This window comes from Sphaeroforma arctica (assembly GCF_001186125.1).
Source record: "Sphaeroforma arctica JP610 unplaced genomic scaffold supercont1.128, whole genome shotgun sequence".
NCBI classification, from domain to species: domain Eukaryota; class Ichthyosporea; order Ichthyophonida; genus Sphaeroforma; species Sphaeroforma arctica.
The window spans coordinates 122,085-141,705 of record NW_014040430.1 but is presented as its reverse complement, the minus strand read 5'-3'; the positions used below and the strand labels follow the sequence as shown (position 1 = coordinate 141,705).

Here is a 19,621-nt window from a genome sequence, read left to right as displayed (position 1 = left end):
ATATATATACAAATTTATATATATAGGATATATTATATACGGTATATACCTATTCTTGTATATATCGAACTCGGTAGATCAAAACTGTCCAAATCAGTAATATATTTTTGCCGTGTACACAGTGGCACTTACGATTATCATGATCATACTATACAGTGGTGGTGGAGGTTATGACTGGATGCAGCACGTTAGACCCTCAGATGATCCCAAAGTTTGGGAAAACTTGCGACATATTGTGAGAGCGTTCAAAGCGGACTCTGAGTCTACCTCGCTAGTTGAGTTGGCTAGTGGAGTAGAGAAAAGAACATTTAAAAAGGTATAGTAGTCGGTGTATTTCGGGTGGAAGTTGAAAACCAGTATGTATGCATATCTGCCAATGGCACGATGAAGAGTGAAGACTTATATTTTGCATTACACAGGTATACGGCTCACATACGATAGAAATTTTGGGATGGATTTTATGTGGGCGTGTACGTATTTTAATCGTATCGTGTGCTTGTGTATGGTCATCATGGAAAGTCATGCATAAATTCATGAGAGTGGCCGTGTAGTATCTGCATGCTAGTGCCTACTTCTCTACTACCGTAATCCTGTGTGTAGTCAGTCAGTAATATTACGACCTACATGTATGTGTCCGTATGCATTTATGTGATAAATGTAATTTTCCGGACATGTGTTGCATATATATGCACAAGGAGTCATCACTAAAATGTGGTTGTCCACATGGTGCCTTTGAGCGGTGTTTCCAACTGCCATTGTCTCCTCGATTGCCGCAAAGATAGATATTGGCATGACCGCAGTCGTAAAATCAGTATGAGGTGAGGCGATGTGGGTTTGGGATGATGTATACGATCCTCAATCCTATACTTCTTTCCGCCTGGTGGTGAATGTTGGTTGCTATGGGCTGTGATTTAAACTTGTTTGTGTACATGAATATCCATGTTCGATATCTTGTACATCCATATGGACAAACCCTCAAATGTTGTTCTTCTGCCTGACCGAAGATAGAGAAGTCTGTAGCGAGGAAGTACATCTGAAGATTGTACCTAGACTATATTAATGAATGCCTTATATTCAATAATATCTACGCTGCGTTTCTGGCTTTTTAGATCTGCCTAGAGGAATGTGTGGGGTTCTCTGAAAAAAGCTCTGTTCTACTCCGACCCTCTGCCGAAGCTCTGAGCCTTGACCTCCTCGGTGCAGGTAAATTGAAATTCCTCTCCGGTGTGCTTGTGCCTTGACTGACAATAGATCGAACTTTATTTGTCTGGAATATATCGAAATGCTGGCACGTCTGGCATCCGCACTATTGGCGTTTAGTTATTCGAATCACTCGTTGCATGAGACGCCTTTCTACACGTGTATGTAAACTGTTGTGTATTGAAATATGACTTGTTTTATGCGTTTGACTGTGGACCTTGTCTTATGTTTTACTCCGATGACAGATAGGATTTGAATTTCAGTGTGCGAACTACGTGAGTTCCCAATACATTTTTTTTGTAAAAAATAAGCTTGTCAGCTCTCGCAACCCACTACAAGTGTACTTAGCTTCCTCAGCGTGCATGTGGTATCAATAGTCAAGTACAATACAATCTAATCATTTGCCCTCTTGCGCGGTACGGAAAGTCATTGTGACCCCACTGACTAGTTCGTGGATTGAAACGATCTATAGTTCATCACTCGAAGTAATAGGGGGAGAACGGTATAGCAGAATGGGTTCATCGGTTAGTACGTTACTTTCAGGACTGGGCCCAGCTAGCCTTGAAGGTCATCAAAATGGTGTCTACCTGCTCATGTGACTCACACATTAATATAGTATATTTCACTTCGTATTGACTAGTATGACTTCCTGTGTATATCACATAATCACACATAAATATAGTATACTTCACTTTGTATTCATTAGTATGACTTCCTGTGCATATCCTTCAACTCCAGTCACCGTACTCTTGAAGGCGAACGGGGGCCAAGCACAAACCAATTATCTGTACCGGATGTTGACTGAGGAGTACCCGCACACTTTGGCCGAGGTGAAGGAGAAATCCATACGCAATGGTTCTGGAGCCAAGAACTTAGGAACTCACCTATCTGCCGTGGGGAACCATCTGTACGATACCCGTAAGTACATGTGTGTGTGCGAGGCTGTGTGTATTTTCGAACATTGATAGGTTTTGCCCGTGTGTACATGATGGGCATGCGCCATACTATGGCAGCGTCCAGCAGAATTTGCCCGCCTTAGGTGCCCACTTATATACAACTTAGCTTGCCAGTATGTTTATCCAATGCTCGTTGTCGTCTCCCATTTTTCTCTCTGTTCGATATATTACACGGTCCAGGTATGTCGGGTTTTTCGTGCCAACAGTTGTTTTTAGGAGATAGTGACTAGTGGATTCGTAGACGTCAATCGCAAGAGTACTGATAAGTTTTACTATATACTGCACTGTATAAGGCAATTGTTTATTCGCTCTGGTGTGTGTTGCCACGCACAGTTGCCTATATGAAGAGGTTGGCGGTTTTCCGCTGGGATAGCTATTACTTCGGATTCTGTAGATCTGAGATAGAGCTTTGGGGTTTTATTAATATCTGCGGTTTGAGTATAGACCTGCACATAAATACACGTTCACGTGAACGAATTTCGAGCTATCATTTATAGTAGCAACATGCTTTCGGTCTATCACCCAGATATAAGTAAAGGTAAAGCGGTCAGTTTTACTTTGAGAGAATACCAACCAGCCGATGGTGAGGCTCCCCCCTCACCCGTCCCAGCATTCTATGCTGAACCGAAGTTAAATATGGATGTGATAGCCAAGACTCTAGGAGACGTCAGAGAAGCGCTGAAAGGAGTCTCGCGCAAACAGTCAATGCACACACTGCTGGACGGGTCACCCTGGGTAGGTTAAACAGAGCAACGGGTGTATATTTTGAATATGCAAACGAATTACATGCCTGATGACACATATGTAAATGTGGTTATCCATAGGTCTGGGTATCGAATGGAGTCTATAGCTTGGATTTATGTGGGACATGTGTTTTACGTAGTTGTGCGTGAGTGTCGATGCGTATATGGAAGTACCGTATGGGTCTGTGTATCGAATGGAGTCTACAGCTTGGATTTGTGTGGGGCATATGTTTTACGTAGTTGTGCGTAAGTTTCTATGCGTATATGGAAGTACCTTATGGGTCTGTGTATCAAATGGAGTCTATAGCTTGGATTTGTGTGCATATGTTTCACGTAGTTGTGCGTGAGTGTTTATGCGTATATGGAAGTACCTTATGGGTCGGTGTATCGAATGGAGTCTATAGCTTGGATTTGTGTGGGGCATCTGTTTCACGTAGTTGTGCGTGAGTGTTTATGCGTATATGTATGTACCGTATGGGTCTGTGTATCGAATGGAGTCTGTAGCTTGGATTTGTGTGGGGCATATGTTGTACGTGGTTATTCGTGAGTTTTATGCGTATATTGAAGTACCATATGGGTCTGTGTATCGAATGGAGTCTATAACTTGGATTTGTGTGGGGCATATTATTTAAGTAGTTGTGCGTGAGTGTCTATGCATATATGGAAGTACCGTATGTGTCTGTGCATCGAATGGAGTCTATAGCTTGGATTGGTGTGGGGCATATGTTCTACGTAGTTGTGCGTGAGTGTCTATGCGTGTATGGAAGTACCGTATTGGTCTTGTATCGAATGGAGTCTATACAGTCGTTCTGTGAGTTTGAGTGTACTCGATGTGACATACAACCAAAGATAATAGGGTAACTTCGAACTCTCTCACGGAGAGCATCAGCTGTGAGACTTGCGTAGGAGTCTGAAGCGCATGCTGTCCTTTCCATTGTCTGGGTATTACATGCGCATGAGTTTATTGGCTACGGTTGAGTATTATAGATACTTTCGGACATCGTCTCTCATTATTCTGTTTAGATATTTGAGCCGTCAGTGGCATAACGTTTTACGGGGCTGTGAGCCTGGTCTCAAAATTAGTTTACTGTTTACTACTTGAATGAACTCGTTAGTATAGGCAGTCGGAGCTCATGCCCATGACGTTGTAGTGAGTGCCGTCGAGTTCTTCTCTCTGATATCATTGACTCATACGCGGGCTATATTTGGATCCCATGTGAGTGCTTGATGTCGGTGCAGATGCATACGAGACGCTGTAGGTCAGGCTGAATCACATCAACAGCAATAGTGTGGTGGTGGAGTAGAGTGGGTACAATACGCTTATAGAATACTGTCAATGTGCAGAACAATTCGTATCCGGTAAGATAAGTTTAGCCTCGTGCCACTCCCTGCCAGTATGAATTATATTACAAAGTGTAGAGGCACTCAGCTATGTGTATATAGATACAACAGACACGTACACATGCACACACACGCACACATCACTATATGCATATACATAGTTATACGTATCTTCAACTATCGCCATGTCCTCATATTTATACTGTGCACACTTATGGCCATGTCTGCCACACGTCTTCATCTATGTACTTCCAAAACCGTGACTACAATACCACATTTATTTACATAGTCAGGGCGGGTTCAATACGACGGATGGCTGCAACAAGCGCAGACAAGAATCCGTGAAAGTCAGGCAGGTGCATTGTATGGGACTATGCTGTCTCAAAGAGAACGCCTGCCAGCCTACGCGCATCGCAGTCACATTCTCGCCACACTGCTCAGTAACAGAGTCACCGTAGTGCTAGGCGCCACCGGGTATGTTGCGTCAAAAGGATGGCGGGTATGAGGTGTTGTATTCAGATATTATGCTCACTTGTCAACAACTCACGTCTTACGGTATCAAGTAAGCTGTGCCGTGTTCATTCAAGTGTGTGTATGGAGTGCACGTGCAGTGGCGTGTGGTGCATTTGCACCGGTCACAGTTGATTCACCCTGCGCAGTACTAGTCTACGCAACTACAGTAGGTGTAGTTGATGGTTTATAATTTGTACCGATGAATGCCATAGGTATATATTTGGAGGTATTTATTTTTAGTAGTCCTGTAACCAATATGTATTGTGTGCTGAAGGTGTACCCGTAAATCAATTGTCAATGGGATATACGTGGCCACTGAGTACGTTGTGCCCTATGCCGAAGTGTATATAAACCGTCAGCTATATTATTATTCACGATACTCACCAGTCGAGTGACTGTAATAATGGGTGTGATCAGGCATGTTGTCTTATTTTCAGGTATGTGTATACAGCACTTCTTGTGTGTTCGCCGTGGTCTGGCACACGTCTTAGGAATAGAGCTTCCGTGGCGGTAGTTTGACTTTGAGTATGATTACATAGCATGTGTATGTATGTGTATGGTAGCTGCAGGCCGATGACGTACACCTTCCTTAGCAACAGACCTAGTTGTCATTCGTACTCAGCTGCGGGACGTTTTATGGCGCTTTCAGTGTTGTACTCGATAAACATTTTGCTCATGCGAATGTCACCTGTCTCCGACACCCAGAACTGAATCTCTTAGTACGTTGAATACACAATAACGAGCTATTGGCATCATACATACACAGACATCGCACACCAATACATGGACGATTAAAATTATGCATGCTCACAGATGCGGAAAGACTACTCAGATACCACAGCTGCTGCTGGATGAGATGATACTCGAGCGAAACGAAGACGTGCGCATAGTGTGCACACAACCTCGCCGCATCAGTGCCGTCAGTGTTGCTGAGAGAGTGGCAGACGAGCGTGCTGAACGTATAGGAGGCTTTGTAGGGTACCAAATAAGGTATGTTAGTCAGGCCTTGCTAAATCTGAGTGTTTTGAGGTCCACATCCAACGTTCGAGTCACTGCGATAGTGACACTTTTCCAACGGTCCCTTCAGAACTCGCTGGTGAAGATATCCCAATAGTCTCATTCGTTTGTTTGGCCGATACAAATTGGCGTACTTTCTATCAGATTCGAAAAGGAAGTCACGGAGTCGACCCGGTTGCTCTACTGTACGATAGGTGTGCTGCTGCAACAGCTTCAATCGGACGCGAACTTGAGTGCGTACACGCATGTCTTTATAGACGAGGTACGTATTGCTTCATTCAGAAAATCAATTTGTATGCGTGTGTAATGCTGGTGCCGAGTACAATCATATGTGGAATTTGGTATCACCTGTGCTTATTTAGTGCTCAAGCTCGTTGGTCTCGTGCACTCGGATCGGAATGTGCAAATTGAAATGAACCAATAAGCATGTGACCTGAAATATGAAGCAAAGGACCGAGAGCACTATGCCAGATGGCAGAGAGTATGCTGGCGGAACGTATAAGATGCAGAGCAAACAAGTGGGCTACGCTGTGTCACACAATTATGATACATTAACATGTTTTCTTTGTGTACAGCGCAATTCTGCTGTCAGCTAATACCACTGCAACTCGAGTGTCTAGAACAGGAAGCAAGCCGCCGCACCAGAACACACATTTCACTTCGAGCATCCCGTTTTATCCCGCTATATCCACTTCTTGATTCCTAATAGGTGCATAAGAAAGCATCCCGATTTATCCCGCTCTATCCACTTCTTGATTCCTAATAGGTGCATGAGAAAGCATCCCGATTTATCCCGCTATATCCACTTCTTGATTCCTAATAGGTGCATGAGAAAGCATCCCGAGTTATCCCGCTATATCCACTTCTTGATTCCTAATAGGTGCATGAGAGAGAGATGAGTTCAGACTTTCTCATGCTGTGCCTCCGAGACATCCTCAGACAACGGCCACAGCTGAACGTGGTTCTCATGTCGGCCACGCTTGATCCGACAATCTTTGAAACTTATTTCAGCGAATTCAACCCGGCTACTCTCCAGATTCCCGGTATAGTACTTGGAGAATTCCGCTCCTACTGTATCTTGAACGCTAATTTGTATAAAGACGCGACGGTGTTATATGATTGATGTGTCGATGTGTGCTGTGTACACAGAGAGCTACTGTGGGTGTGGTAGTTATGTGTGATCTTCGTGTGAAGTGCTACAATAGTTCTGTGTGGCAGCCTATACGGAGGAAACCCCATTTTAAACCTTAATTTGCTATCGCGTATACCAAAAAATATTGTTGCAGTGCGAATACTCAAACGTTTCAAACGTTTATTATGGTATATATGACCAAAGCAGCCTTTAAAGACAGGACAAGTGTTAGTTTTAATGCATACTGCACTGAGTGAGAGCTGAGCGCTTCCGACGCGGATTTATTACTACACGCGAATCGCCAGAGTAGCAATCGATTCCCGTTTATAATAACTCTAATGACCGGATTTGCACACATCGGGGTCATAGGAAAAATAGAAAGCTGCCAAAATATAACTTATATTACAACATCTAAAAGGAGACTGATCAAATCCAAACTGTGGCCGCCGTTCATTGACAGCGTGTCTCGGAAGTTTAGGACACATTTGCATCCTGATATCATGTCACACGCTTGGCTTGTGTACTACTATTCAGGCCTGGATTGTATCGTATGACAAAGTTTTGAAAACTGTCTACTTGGTTTACAGAGCAGGAGTTTCTCTGGGCTTTCTAATATGTCTGCGTACCTTGTACCATAATTCTCATTCGATCCAAACTGGTTTGCTTTTGGACCTCAGGGAAAACCAACTATCCCATTGACGAGCACTTCTTGGAGGATGTGTTGGCTGCGTCTAATCATCATATTGAGGTGCTGCGTGATAGGTATGTACGTGCCACCAATATACGTCTATTATCTCTAAGTGTGCTTCTGGGTCGTGTTGCCTGTCTTTGAGAACTCTATCCAGGCATGCATAGAGCACATTTGTATATTTCCAGAAGTCATGGTCGGCTCTGGTGTAACGAATTCGATTTATTGTTCAGATTTTCAATCCCAATTATGTCGTACTGTACTTCCCTCGTCAGTCGTGGCAGCGAAAGATGATTAATTCTTCCAAGATTTATTGTAGACGTTAGATGGGATGCGCACGCACCCTTGTACACGCACGCGTGACTTCGACGAGTACCTTGATAGTGGTCCATAAATATTATCACGCCGTATCCAGCGCCAGTTCAGATAGCCCAAGTTCTGATACGTATCTATGAGTTAGTCTCCATGCGACGGCTCGCCAATCAATTTCTGTGCACTTTGCGCTGTGTTTGTGTTGGATCTGTAGTTTGGAGATAGACTATTTCAACCTACAACGACCAATCAGTCGCCCTCATGATCTTCCACTGCCTACGGATCTTAAAGCTCTCCAAACAACCCGAACTCAATTATCTGTCCCCGTTCCAATGCACAAATAGCATCGGTTGTATAGTACTGGAAATAGCTTCACTCCTAAACATCGAATGAGACGTAGAAAAGAATTACATCTACCTTCACTCCTAAACAGATAAAGAAGTTGCTTATATACGGCACATACATGTATTCCCAGCTATTCCCGCACGAGTATATTTCACTTAACAGAACAAGAACAAGAATACGAGATTGACACACGGTAATACGCATTGGACCTACATATGTACATCTTCAGAGTCAATAGCACTACAGCTGCATACATTCACCATCACACCAACAAACACAAACAATGCATAGGAACGCATCCACAGAAGAAACCCAAACTGTATCTATTGACATCTCAACCGATACAGTACAGTTATATGCACATACAAATTGATGACGCACGCACCTCTCTACATTTGCACCCGCATGCGCATTAACTTGTCCATCCTCTTCGTCGATCTCCGGGAGCGCCGCGCTGCCGTATGACTCAAACGATACACCCACACCATCGCCTACTAGTACTGTGCGCCTATCCACACACGTGTACCTGGAGAGTATGGCCTATCCTCACGTATACCTGTATAGTATGGCAATCTCGTCCCTCAGCACTCACATTATCACGTACTAACGTTGTGCACCTAACAACACCAGCCGCGGCAACATACTGACCGAGAAAGAAGACCCCGAAACCCCACGCTTAACGAAACAAGAGATTCAGGCCAGGCTGCAATGCAAGCCGCATGTGGCCCAGAGCATCTTCAATCTGGAAAGCAGCCCATTCGCCACCACGAACGCTGAGCTGGTCGCATCCACGGTCGCCTTCATACACCGCACTCGACCACCTGGAGCCATGCTAGTGTTCCTGCCGGGCTACAAAGAAATCAGTGAGTAGCGGTTGGACATGGATAGAATAGAGTTGTGAGTACCACGTTGTGTGAGGGTGTACGTGTGCACATGCTTATATTCGATGCACGTTGTGTGAGGGTGTACTTATGCACATGTTTATATTCGATGCACGTTGTGTGAGGGTATACGTGGGCACACGCTTATATTCGATGCACGTTGTGTGAGGGTATACGTGGGCACATGCTTATGTTCGATGCACGTTGTGTGAGGGTGTACGTGTGCACATGCTTATATTCGATGCACGTTTCCGTGCAAACGTGTCCTGTCGTGTGTAGTCTAGGATCGTGACCAGTTCACGGAGTATATGTTTTCGAATGCCTAAGCGGCGTATTTCGCTGCTTTGCAAATTCTCGTCCATTACGTTGTTGTACAACATCGAGACATACCATATGCGTATATAAATGTCTGTGAAGTTGTGTGAGTTTGTGTATACGCCAAGTATAGATATACATCGAGACATACCATATGCGTATATAAATGTCTGTGAAGTTGTGTGAGTGTGTGTATACGCCAAGTATAGATATATACTACATAGAGGTATGCGTATATAAATATCTGTGAAGTTGTGTGAGTGTGTGTCTATGCCAAGTATATGCATATACTACATATAGATATGCGTATATAAATGTCTGTGAAGTTGTGTGTGTATGTATACGCCCAAGTACAGACATATACAACATATAGGTATATCTAATTTGCGGTTATACGTGCCATCGATCGTTTTCGAAGGGCTGTTATATTCACCCAATCTAACCATACCTTTTCTTATATCCATGGCTTTTACGTCTCATTCAGCCGATGTAAAGGCTCTGCTAGAGAAAGATCAGAGTATGTGGGTCTTGCCGTTATACTCGTTGCTGCCGGTGCCAGATCAGAAGTTAGTATTTCAGTCACCCCCGCCAAATCGCACCAAGGTTATTCTCAGCACAAATCTAGGTAAGGAAAGCCATGCTCTCGTCGACGCTCCAGATGTGATGTTGTGCTTGCGTGATGTTTGACTGATAAAGTGCACAAGTCAACACGAGTTCTGTGGAAAGCTGCTTGGATGCCATACACTTTCTATGTGTACTAATATTTCTTGCTGTAGAATATATTATCCCGAATTCTACCACACGTGAGAATACACACCAAAATATTTATGGTACAAATTCGATCCAGTCGTTACATATTATAAACTGCTCTCGATCCATGCCTTACATATTATAAACTGCTCTCGATCCATTCCTGCACATTGTTATCAATCGCAAATCACTTCAACATATGGCTTCAAAGATCATATCTGGTGGCGTAGATGTAGGTTTAGTTGTATGCGACAGAGTACTAAAGTCAATCCGATCCGTATTTCTTGGTCCTGTGCAGCGGAGACGTCCATCACCATCGACGACATTGTGTATGTCATTGACAGCGGCAAATGTCGTGTGACCGAATACCTCACCGACATGCACATTCAGGCACTCGTTACTGCACTGATCAGCAAGGCCAACTGCCAACAGCGCAGGGGCCGTGCTGGCAGGTGTCAGCCTGGTGAGGTCTATAGGTGTGTGTGTATCACTATGTATGTTGTATCCTGAGCTATGGATAACTATGGATGACAATGAAGACGGTGTATTTAGGTTTGGTGGCCAGTTGTTCAAAATGTTGTTGTGGTGTTGTTATACATGCGTACCTACAGCCATCTGTGGCTGAACTGATCCGCAAGGCCAATTGCCAACAGCAGAGGGGGGCAGGGGTTCTTGGTAGGTGTCAGCCTAAAAGTGGTCTATAAATTTATTTATTATATCATACGCTCCATACCGAGGTATTGATATCTACGCAGTTTGTCTTTTAGTTTATTAGTATCATATTACATCGCGTAGTATATTGCTGTGGTATGTTTTTGGATGCACGCATACAGACATCTGATACTGCACCGATCAGCAGGGATAACTGTTAACAGCGGAGGGGTCGTACCAGCAGATGTCACAGCTTTTAGGTCGTACCAGCAGATGTCACAGCCAGTACGAGTCTACAGATGCTGTAGAATATCACATACGCAATGGTCATGAGGCAACTGGTGATAATGGACGTGTGAGTGCGGCACCAACCGACTGTTCTTTTCTGCTAAACTTTCTTTACCTCACCTTATTGATTGCCTTGCACAGATTGTACACGCGTTATAATCAGGAGGCGATGAAGGATATGATCGAGCCAGAGATGAGACGAACACCGGTAGAGGAACTGTGCTTGATGGTCAAGGTAAGTTCATTCCTTCAATCGCAGCTGTATGTTGAAAAGTCACATATTACATGATTATGTGGGAATGTGAATCGTAGTTACGTTAAGTTAACGTAAACGTTTACCTACGGCTGGTTTGACATCAGCCGGTGGCTGACGGCCAAGTGTGAGTCCTGGCGCTACTCAATTCCTAACGATTGATGTTTTGTGGACTCTAATGGTCACGTGTTACAACACACTTTTGGACTGACCATGAGCAACTCCCGCATTTCGCTTCTCTTATAAGATCTAAAGTATACCTCAGCAATCTTTCGTGAATGGATTTGCTCACTTGTTGATGCTTTGAACGCTTTTCATTCATGCGATGCCTATACTCTGTATTTGGTTCAAAGGTCAATATATGCAGTGTTGTCCTACCACGCATTTAGCTTGCATTGGATTCCTAACCTCACAGGTGCACAAACTAGGGCTGATCCGCCCGACACTTACCCGCGCACTGGATCCGCCAGAGCTGTCTACCGTCGACAACGCAGTGACCTTGCTGGAAGGCATAGGTGGGTTGTCGTTCAAAAAAAAAAATTTAAATGCAATGTTACCTTTGTAAATGTACAGTATGTGAACGCGGTCCCTGGTCTCGGGGCATTGTTAGTGACTATCACAAACACTTGTAGTGTCAGCTCCGATCTACTCACCTCTACTTAGTATTGTAGCACACCTTCTCGTGCTCTGTCTAATTCCCTGTTACCACATTCATTCCATTCTTATCTACGAAAAGGTGCACTTGACAAGGATGAGAATATGACCCACCTGGGTGAGAAACTGGCGTCGCTGCCATTGCATCCTCGTCTGGGCAGACTCATCCTGTATGGCCATCTCATGGGATGTCTCGATTGGGCCTGCATCGTGGCCGCATTCATTTCATACAAAAGCCCTTTTTTTGCGCCATTGGGTATGTTTGCCGATACCTCGCATGCCTTCTGCACCCCATGGGATACCTTTGTACCATTGCCCCTGCGTTCTACCACCAGTGCAAGACATCTGACGCGCGGCACTATGTAGGTGGTTGTGCCCACGGGAGACTCCGTTCGTTCGTGAACTCACTGAGTTTTTATTTGATTCGCTTACATTAATTTAATAGAGCTACACCCGCGTATTAACTCTATGAAGACGATGTTAGGGGTATTATCGGTCATTGCTTTTCCCTCATTGGCAACGGGGTTTCTTTTGCATACCCCTAACCCTCGCACCAATGACTGTCCCTGAATTGCAGGTCGTGAGTACGAGGCCAACATGGCGAAGGCTAGTTTAGCTGGTTTGTGCATGTCAGATCACATCACGCTTCTTAAGACCTACGCAACATGGCGTTCGCTTATGGGTGACCGACGTATGCAGAATAAGTTCTGCACCGAGCATTTCATTTCGCAGACTACCATGAAATTTGCACACAGCTTAGTAGGGGATATCAAGGCCATGTGCACGAAGTTAGGGTTGAGGGATGGGGGGGTTAGAAACGATGCCGTCTTCCGGTATGTCCCATACCTTCCGAAAGTATTGGTATCAGTAGCTTCTCCGCGACAGTCGGGAGTGTACGACCAAGGTTTTTGATATCGCATTGTATATCTGGCTCATCTACGGTAGTCTGCAGTTTATGTGCGATACTTTTGTCATCTTATTGTTTCTGTAGGTCACTGTCAAACGTGTGGTTGCTCTCTATTACTCACGTGAGCTCAGCCCACTCGATGACCTGTTTTGGATTCTAGGAGACATTTCGTATTTTACTGCTGCAATAGTTGAATATATCTTCGATTGTAATTCCTTGTCTATTTGCAACAACAAGAGATCCGTACTCTTATATAGTTGTGATGTAGTTGTGATGCATGCTTATTATGTTCCCGCGAGTGTGCTGAGAGTTTGGCTATTCATTGCATGTAACGATCGATGTTTGAATCAGATCTCATCTTGGAATCGACAGGTCCTACTTATGAGATTCGATAATTTGTTCCTGTATGGGTACCTAGCAAAGCCGTTGGTAGGAAGGTATCTGGTTTCCAACCTGTGTTCTAGAAGCTGTCAATAGTGAAGTACGAATTGCTGATATAGTACTGCGTCCAGAGAGTGAACCAACGATAGGCTTGACTCGAAATCTCTGCCTCGGAGTGATGCATACCGTAGCCGTTGTCTCATTTGAGCGAGGTATATGCTGAAGTAACGGTGTGTATACCCTTTGCCTTCCTACTAGAGCTGTGATGGGTATCGGCCTGTGGCCCAGCGTTGCAGCCAAGAACAGGAAATCCGTTTCCGCATACCTGGGGGATTCGCTTTCTCGTGTGGAGGTATGTAATTCTGCTTCTGAAGATTTGTGTGCTTTAGCTATCGAAGCCTAAGATCTCTACTGTATCAGCACAGTCCCTCACAACCACGCAACGTTTTCTAAGCACAGGGCTGAGTGACCGATTAAGCGTAGCTTAACATATTTTAAGTGATTTGTCAGAACATGATGCGCACTCATACTCTGTGCTTTAACACCTCCCAACCGTAGATACATCCAGGATCAGTGAACTTCAAGATCCCAAAAGAGATGAGAAGCGAAGCCATGACGGCATGGTACTCCTATTACCAGATTATGAGGACTGCAAAGACGTTTGTTTACGATTCCACACTCTTAGAACCGGCCATGACACTACTGTTGGCGCCTGACGTGAAAAGGTGCGTTCGTTATATTTCCTGACATCCTCTTGCACGTTCTCCCAACATCAAGTCACTGGTCCAGATATCATTGAGATCGATTGTCGGCTCAACGTTTGTGGCGCGCGGCGTTATACCGACTGTGTATCGGTGCAGTGCTTTCGAAAAACCCCGCATATTTAGTGAGAGTTTCTGGTGTGATCCATCAGCCACACCTGCCGTTGGAGCTATAGGCAGTCTCTGGTGTGGTGTACAGAGTCATTGTTAAGCATTTTTATTGTCACTTGTTCCATGCGCCCCTGTTACAAGTAGTTGCCCGCGAGGTCTTGTACTCTGTCAAGTACGGTCACAAATAGGCTAATCGTCACGCCCGTAGTGTTACAGCATTTTTCGTACTCCTTTCTCAATTCGCTACTCCATAAACTGATAGCCATCTACTCGTCCCTTGTGCCTCTCTAGGGTCTGCGAACGTGACGGGAGAGGAGTGTTCTATGAGATCGGCAACACAGAGCAGTCGGTGGTGATTCCTTCGCATGCCGAAGTAGATGTTCTGGAATTGCGGAAAGGTATTGCGGAGCTGTGTGACACTGCGATCGGTGCACCGGTGGATAGTCCAAAGCTTTTAGCGGCGTTTGATACCGTTCGCGATTTACTCGTGGCGCATTCTTTCAGCGCTGACAGACTTTCTGGTGAACCTTCGGGTGTGCGATCGAGCACATTTGATGATGGCGCTAAGTATAGGAATACTCAGAGAGGTGGCCACGGTGATAGTCGAGGTGGACGTACAGTTAGAGGTGGGTATAGGGGTACGAGCCGAAGCAACCAAGAACTGGATCGCTCACATACACGCCGACATGAAGGTTGGAATGGATACAGGAATAACAGCGCCAATCAATACGGATATGAACCTCCTGATCGATATGGCAGTAGGCGCAGGGCTGGCGGTAGAGATAGCGATGAGAGAGCTGATCACGAACGAGCGGGCAGCAATAGACAACGGCCATACCATTATCAAGGAACGCCAAGGTAGCGATCTGGAGGTAGGCGCAAGACCTGTAATGGGTGCAGCCAAGAGAAATTTATTAACGAACACGGCAAGGGGGTAGACAGTGGACGATGGCGAATATACTAAACAAAGTTTGGTAGGTCATAAGCAGGTTGTAGAGATGGCGATGAGCGAGTCGAGTCACAGTCTCCGAACGTATCTATATCCAGGAAATGGATGTTGGGGTATTTGTTGAAAACACATTGCTATTGATAGGTTTGAAGAGTGTCAGGGATAATGGGAACGAGATGATGGTAGCTGACCGCGGAGCACTCGATGCCAGAAGCTCGAAAAAGGCAATACGGCGGTAAGCACAATGCCTGCGGAAGAAGCAGCAAGATAGAACTGGTAATGCAGAGAGAAGAGCGCTGCCAGAGCGTTGAATTGGCTAAGTAGTATGCCCTGTGGAATTTGGGTCAGCACGCACTCCGTATCAGGCTCTTGCTTCCGCTTGCTACGTAAATTTAGTGGGACAATCTTATGCTATATGATTTTCTGGCCCCGGTAGTAGCCGATGTGTGTCCTCGCCGCCGATTCCAGAAGTAAGGTGCACAGTCAATGCGTTGCAGGGAGTCGTTCCCATCCGCTGGTCGGTTTACTTTTTGACTAGTTCGTTGTGGTTGCTAGGACTAGGACGGGTTGTTATTTTAGCTCTGCCTGCCTAGTAAGTACTGTATTGAAACCAAACATCACATCTACCAGAGAAGACACAATGGATGCAACCGATGGCGAAATCGATAGATGCGTTGCTGACACATCATGATGTGTTTTGGTGTTCGTAAGCTAGATGCACATATATGACATCTTTTGAATTTTTGTTATAATAGCCCACTTAGCGAAGCTCTGCCTACCATTTTGCCGGGTTGCTCTCTAGAGCTGTATTTGGCCTACTGGGAAGCCTGACATGTCGCTTTGGCATGAAGCGCTTTTGCATCGCCACCCGCTGAGCTGTAGCCTTCCTGTATCAGCAGAGAAGTACATGTGCTGGATACCGGGCGAGCACATTAAGCGTCAGTCTGGATAGTAATTTACCAACAAAGTCCACTGACTCTGTTGATTATCGCAGAGTACATCGTGATTTAATCACTGGAGAAGAATATGAACTGGGTTTTTGAGTTTTCAGTAGCTGTACGTTGAAAAAAATATCTCAATTCGTCACATGATGTGGATTTCGAGTATATTGGGGCTGAGGAATTTCATCGCTAGGAATACAAATACTCCTGTGCCTGCTTTTCTTGTGTACTTATAATTTGTCAAAAAATGTATGTTACGTATTTAACATCTAGTTCTGACCAGAACTACGAATTAAAAAATACACAAATTGCCCGCGCACGAATATGCCTTATCAGTGTATGTGCGCTAGTAAGCTGTAGAATTGTTGTCACTTGAGTTGATTTTCTATAAATTTGTGTTCTTCTCTTTTTTATATTTATAGGGCGTATAAAAGCAAAGTTTGCTAGTTGATGTACTTATAATTGCGTATTTACGAGATCAGCTCAAATACTACAGATATCGTTAGTTGAGTTCATCAAAATTTTGACTTCTGCAACACCATTCTCACGAATGATCCAAATATCTCCCGTCTCAACTACGATTGCCATGATTCCATTGGAATTCGTACTGAACTTCGGGTCGTGGAATTCTCCCCGTGCGTAATTACCTATGTTTAGCGACCCTGCTTCGAATCGCATGACACAGGGGACCCTGCTCATTTGATCACAAGCACCGTAAGCGCCCGTAAACTGCCCTACGTTTGCACCTCCAGCGTTATACAAGTGCAGTACGCCATCACTTGACAGATAAACCTTTGATCCGCACGGACCACTTAGAAAATCAAAAGCAAGATTAGCACGCATTGTCACACGGCCGTTCGGTCCAGGAAGAGTTGAATTTGGATTGTTATCTATGTATTCGGGACTCAAATAGCCAGTCACAGGGGTATCCGAAGAGACAGGGTCATTTGGCGAGCTTTCTGTGTCCGGGAACGTGGTCAGTGGCGTAATCGTATCTTGTTGGGATTGTATACTTCCATCATCATCTCCCAATTCAATCCCGCTGTCTGGATTTCGTTCGTTTGTCGGCTGATTCACCGTAATATATGGTACTGGAGTTCTGCTCGGCATTGGTCCCGTGTAGTATTGTACTGGAGTAAACTGGGGAACGTTGCTGTAAATCGGTGATGGTTGTGGTATTTGACGCCTCCTATTCGTTTGTGTGAAACGCTCATGTTGATCAAAAGTTATAGACTCCTTTTCGCCCGCTAGACCTCTACTTTCTATGGGTGCCGCTAGCGATTGTGAGGCGATGCTAAATAGCGCAATCAAAACGAAAAGTTTCATGATATATATTTACACCTGAGTATACGATGGGCTCCAATGAGGTTATATTATCGATTAGTGTTGATATGATGTAGAATCTAGATATCACATCTCACTTTATATGAAGACCTGATTTCCATATCATTTGTGACTTATCTATGTAGCGTCCTTCACATCTGGTATCTGAGACCTGAATTATGTCGCGTGCCCAATGGATTTCAAATACTATTCAAAGAAGAGTTGCCGGCCCGCGGCATCTTAATGGGTATAATGGGTCCTCTCTCTCTCGTAGAGTAGAGTCCCTACTGTACTACATACACAATACTACAATATAGAAAGAGATGAGTCGGGAGTCAGGCGCCACGGGCCACCAGCGGTCACACGGTGACCGGGGAGTCGGGGACCCGAGGACTGTTGGTATTATTGAAAATTTGTATACAAATTTGAAATTTGAAATCGAGTTACTCGTCAGTGGTTGAAATATATTTTTCAGAGTAAATTATATTTCATGAAATGTGTCCGAGATCCGAAACTTCGAAAGAGTAAACAAATAAATCACTGCTGGTGTTGTCGACTCTCTTCACTTTCTTGTCGACTTGTCGTCGGTGAGGAGACCAGTGGAGCTAAAAGCATAATATTATTGGGAGGTTTACTTATAGAAAAGTCAAAAGAGAAGTGTAAGGCCGAGCCGCAGAGATGCCCAAGGCCGAGAGTGTTCAAACTCTTCAAGGCGTTTTTTAAATTAAAAACCCCCCCCAAAAAAGGGGGACCATGACCCTCTGTCGGTCTGGCCTCTATGTCGTCTATGACCTGTAAGTAAATATCCATGGCCCTCTGAGTTGTCTGCGCTAAATCTACGATTTCGTCGTCGTGTGGAAGAAACCTGATTTCTGCTCGAAACCCAAATCCAGATTCCAGAGGTCCATGAAATATCATTGTGTACATTGAAGTCATAAATAGCAGTTGATTGTATGTATCTCAAACACGCCTGTGCCCGCTCTGGCTTTGGACAGTGTGGACTGTGGAGGAGGCCCTGTGCTAGACTGCTGTCATCCCTTCTGAAGTTTCAAAATTATTATTTCTTTGGGGAGCAATGTCAAAATTCAAATGGGTGCAAAGTGTTCGGCAAATGGGCATCACGGTAGGTCTATAATGTTTTACTCATTTCGTAATCCTCGATAAAACATACTTCACAGTTCACCGGTCACCTAGGCTCAATACGTTTTGCCTATATGCGATAAACTTTAAACGTAATCGCAAAAGGTTTTTTTTTCTTTAAAGCGTTTTAAAGTATATCGAGGGCAAATCAACCATGAAAATGTTCCAAATTTGCACCTGAGAAATTAACCTTGTTAATGAAAAGACGATTTGAAACTATTCACAACTGACACAAAGTGAAAAATAGGCCGCCTCAAAAAATGTACCTTTTTGTAAACCCATATGACTATATTGATAAACTTTGAGCGTAAACGCATATTTTTCTGTAAAAAAATTGCCTTTTAACGGGAAACGTAATTGTCCCTATCTCTCCTCTACTGCTGGTATCACATTGTCCTCTTGTATTGGGCCTTCCTATATTTTTGTACTGGGTTTCAAATGGGCAAATTAAGCATCACTTTCTTCCGTATTTAGCCGGCCCCGAGACTGCGGCGTTTTTTTCTGGCCTGCTACTCTGCTCTAGCGTTTTTTTTTTTAACAAACGATGTGTCGAGAACATCAGAAATTAGATTTTTTTTTGATCCCATATACGTCATGATTCTGACATGTAGGAAGTCGTATCGTTTACCAGCTACCAGCAGGCGATCTTTTATGACTTTTTTATATGTTTTTTATGTATGACTTGCCGAGATATTTTTGGATTTTCCTCTCTGTAGTAGACTCTAGTGGACAAATCGGTAAAAAAAAATACAATATATTGTACTATATTCTGTCGCATATTACTCACGTTACATACGTCGCAAACACTAAAAAAATAATTCATCGGAAAGCCCTTGACAAGGCCTAAAAAACAGTCTATGACATGTTATACTAGAAATCAATATTTCGTATCGAGCTTCAAAGTATTGGATTTATTGTAGTACAATATCTTGTATGTGTGCGGAAATCGGAACTATTGAAGCTATTATATATATATATATATATATATATATATATATATATATACTACGTAGTAGTAGTAGTATTAGTTACTTAGTTGTTCGTTCTTACTATAACTACTACGTACGTA

At 44.0% G+C, this 19,621-nt stretch overlaps 2 protein-coding genes across 2 annotated transcripts; one reads left to right on the top strand and one right to left on the bottom strand.

Moving 5' to 3' along the window:
* Positions 1-139: 139 nt before the first annotated feature.
* On the top strand, positions 140-16,402 carry SARC_02769 (hypothetical protein; the record flags this gene model as incomplete). Its single annotated transcript, XM_014303471.1, has 19 exons — positions 140-316; positions 1,110-1,203; positions 1,939-2,118; positions 2,683-2,891; positions 4,530-4,714; positions 5,567-5,743; positions 5,915-6,032; positions 6,651-6,813; positions 7,580-7,664; positions 8,878-9,110; positions 9,928-10,068; positions 10,492-10,669; positions 11,274-11,367; positions 11,801-11,900; positions 12,122-12,295; positions 12,617-12,872; positions 13,586-13,679; positions 13,886-14,052; positions 14,491-16,402. The coding sequence occupies 19 exons, from the start codon at positions 140-142 to the stop codon at positions 15,059-15,061; spliced, it is 3,396 nt and encodes a 1,131-aa protein (XP_014158946.1). The 3' UTR covers positions 15,062-16,402.
* Positions 16,403-16,484: 82 nt separating this feature from the next.
* On the bottom strand, positions 16,485-17,575 carry SARC_02768 (hypothetical protein). The gene has a single exon (XM_014303470.1). The coding sequence runs from the start codon at positions 17,413-17,415 to the stop codon at positions 16,573-16,575; it is 843 nt and encodes a 280-aa protein (XP_014158945.1). The 5' UTR covers positions 17,416-17,575; the 3' UTR covers positions 16,485-16,572.
* Between the last annotated feature and the right edge of the window lie 2,046 nt (positions 17,576-19,621).

Coding starts and splice junctions, on each gene's coding strand:
- SARC_02768 (XM_014303470.1), bottom strand. CDS start 17,415: ATGAAACTTTTCGTTTTGATTGCGCTATTTAGCATCGCCTCACAATCG.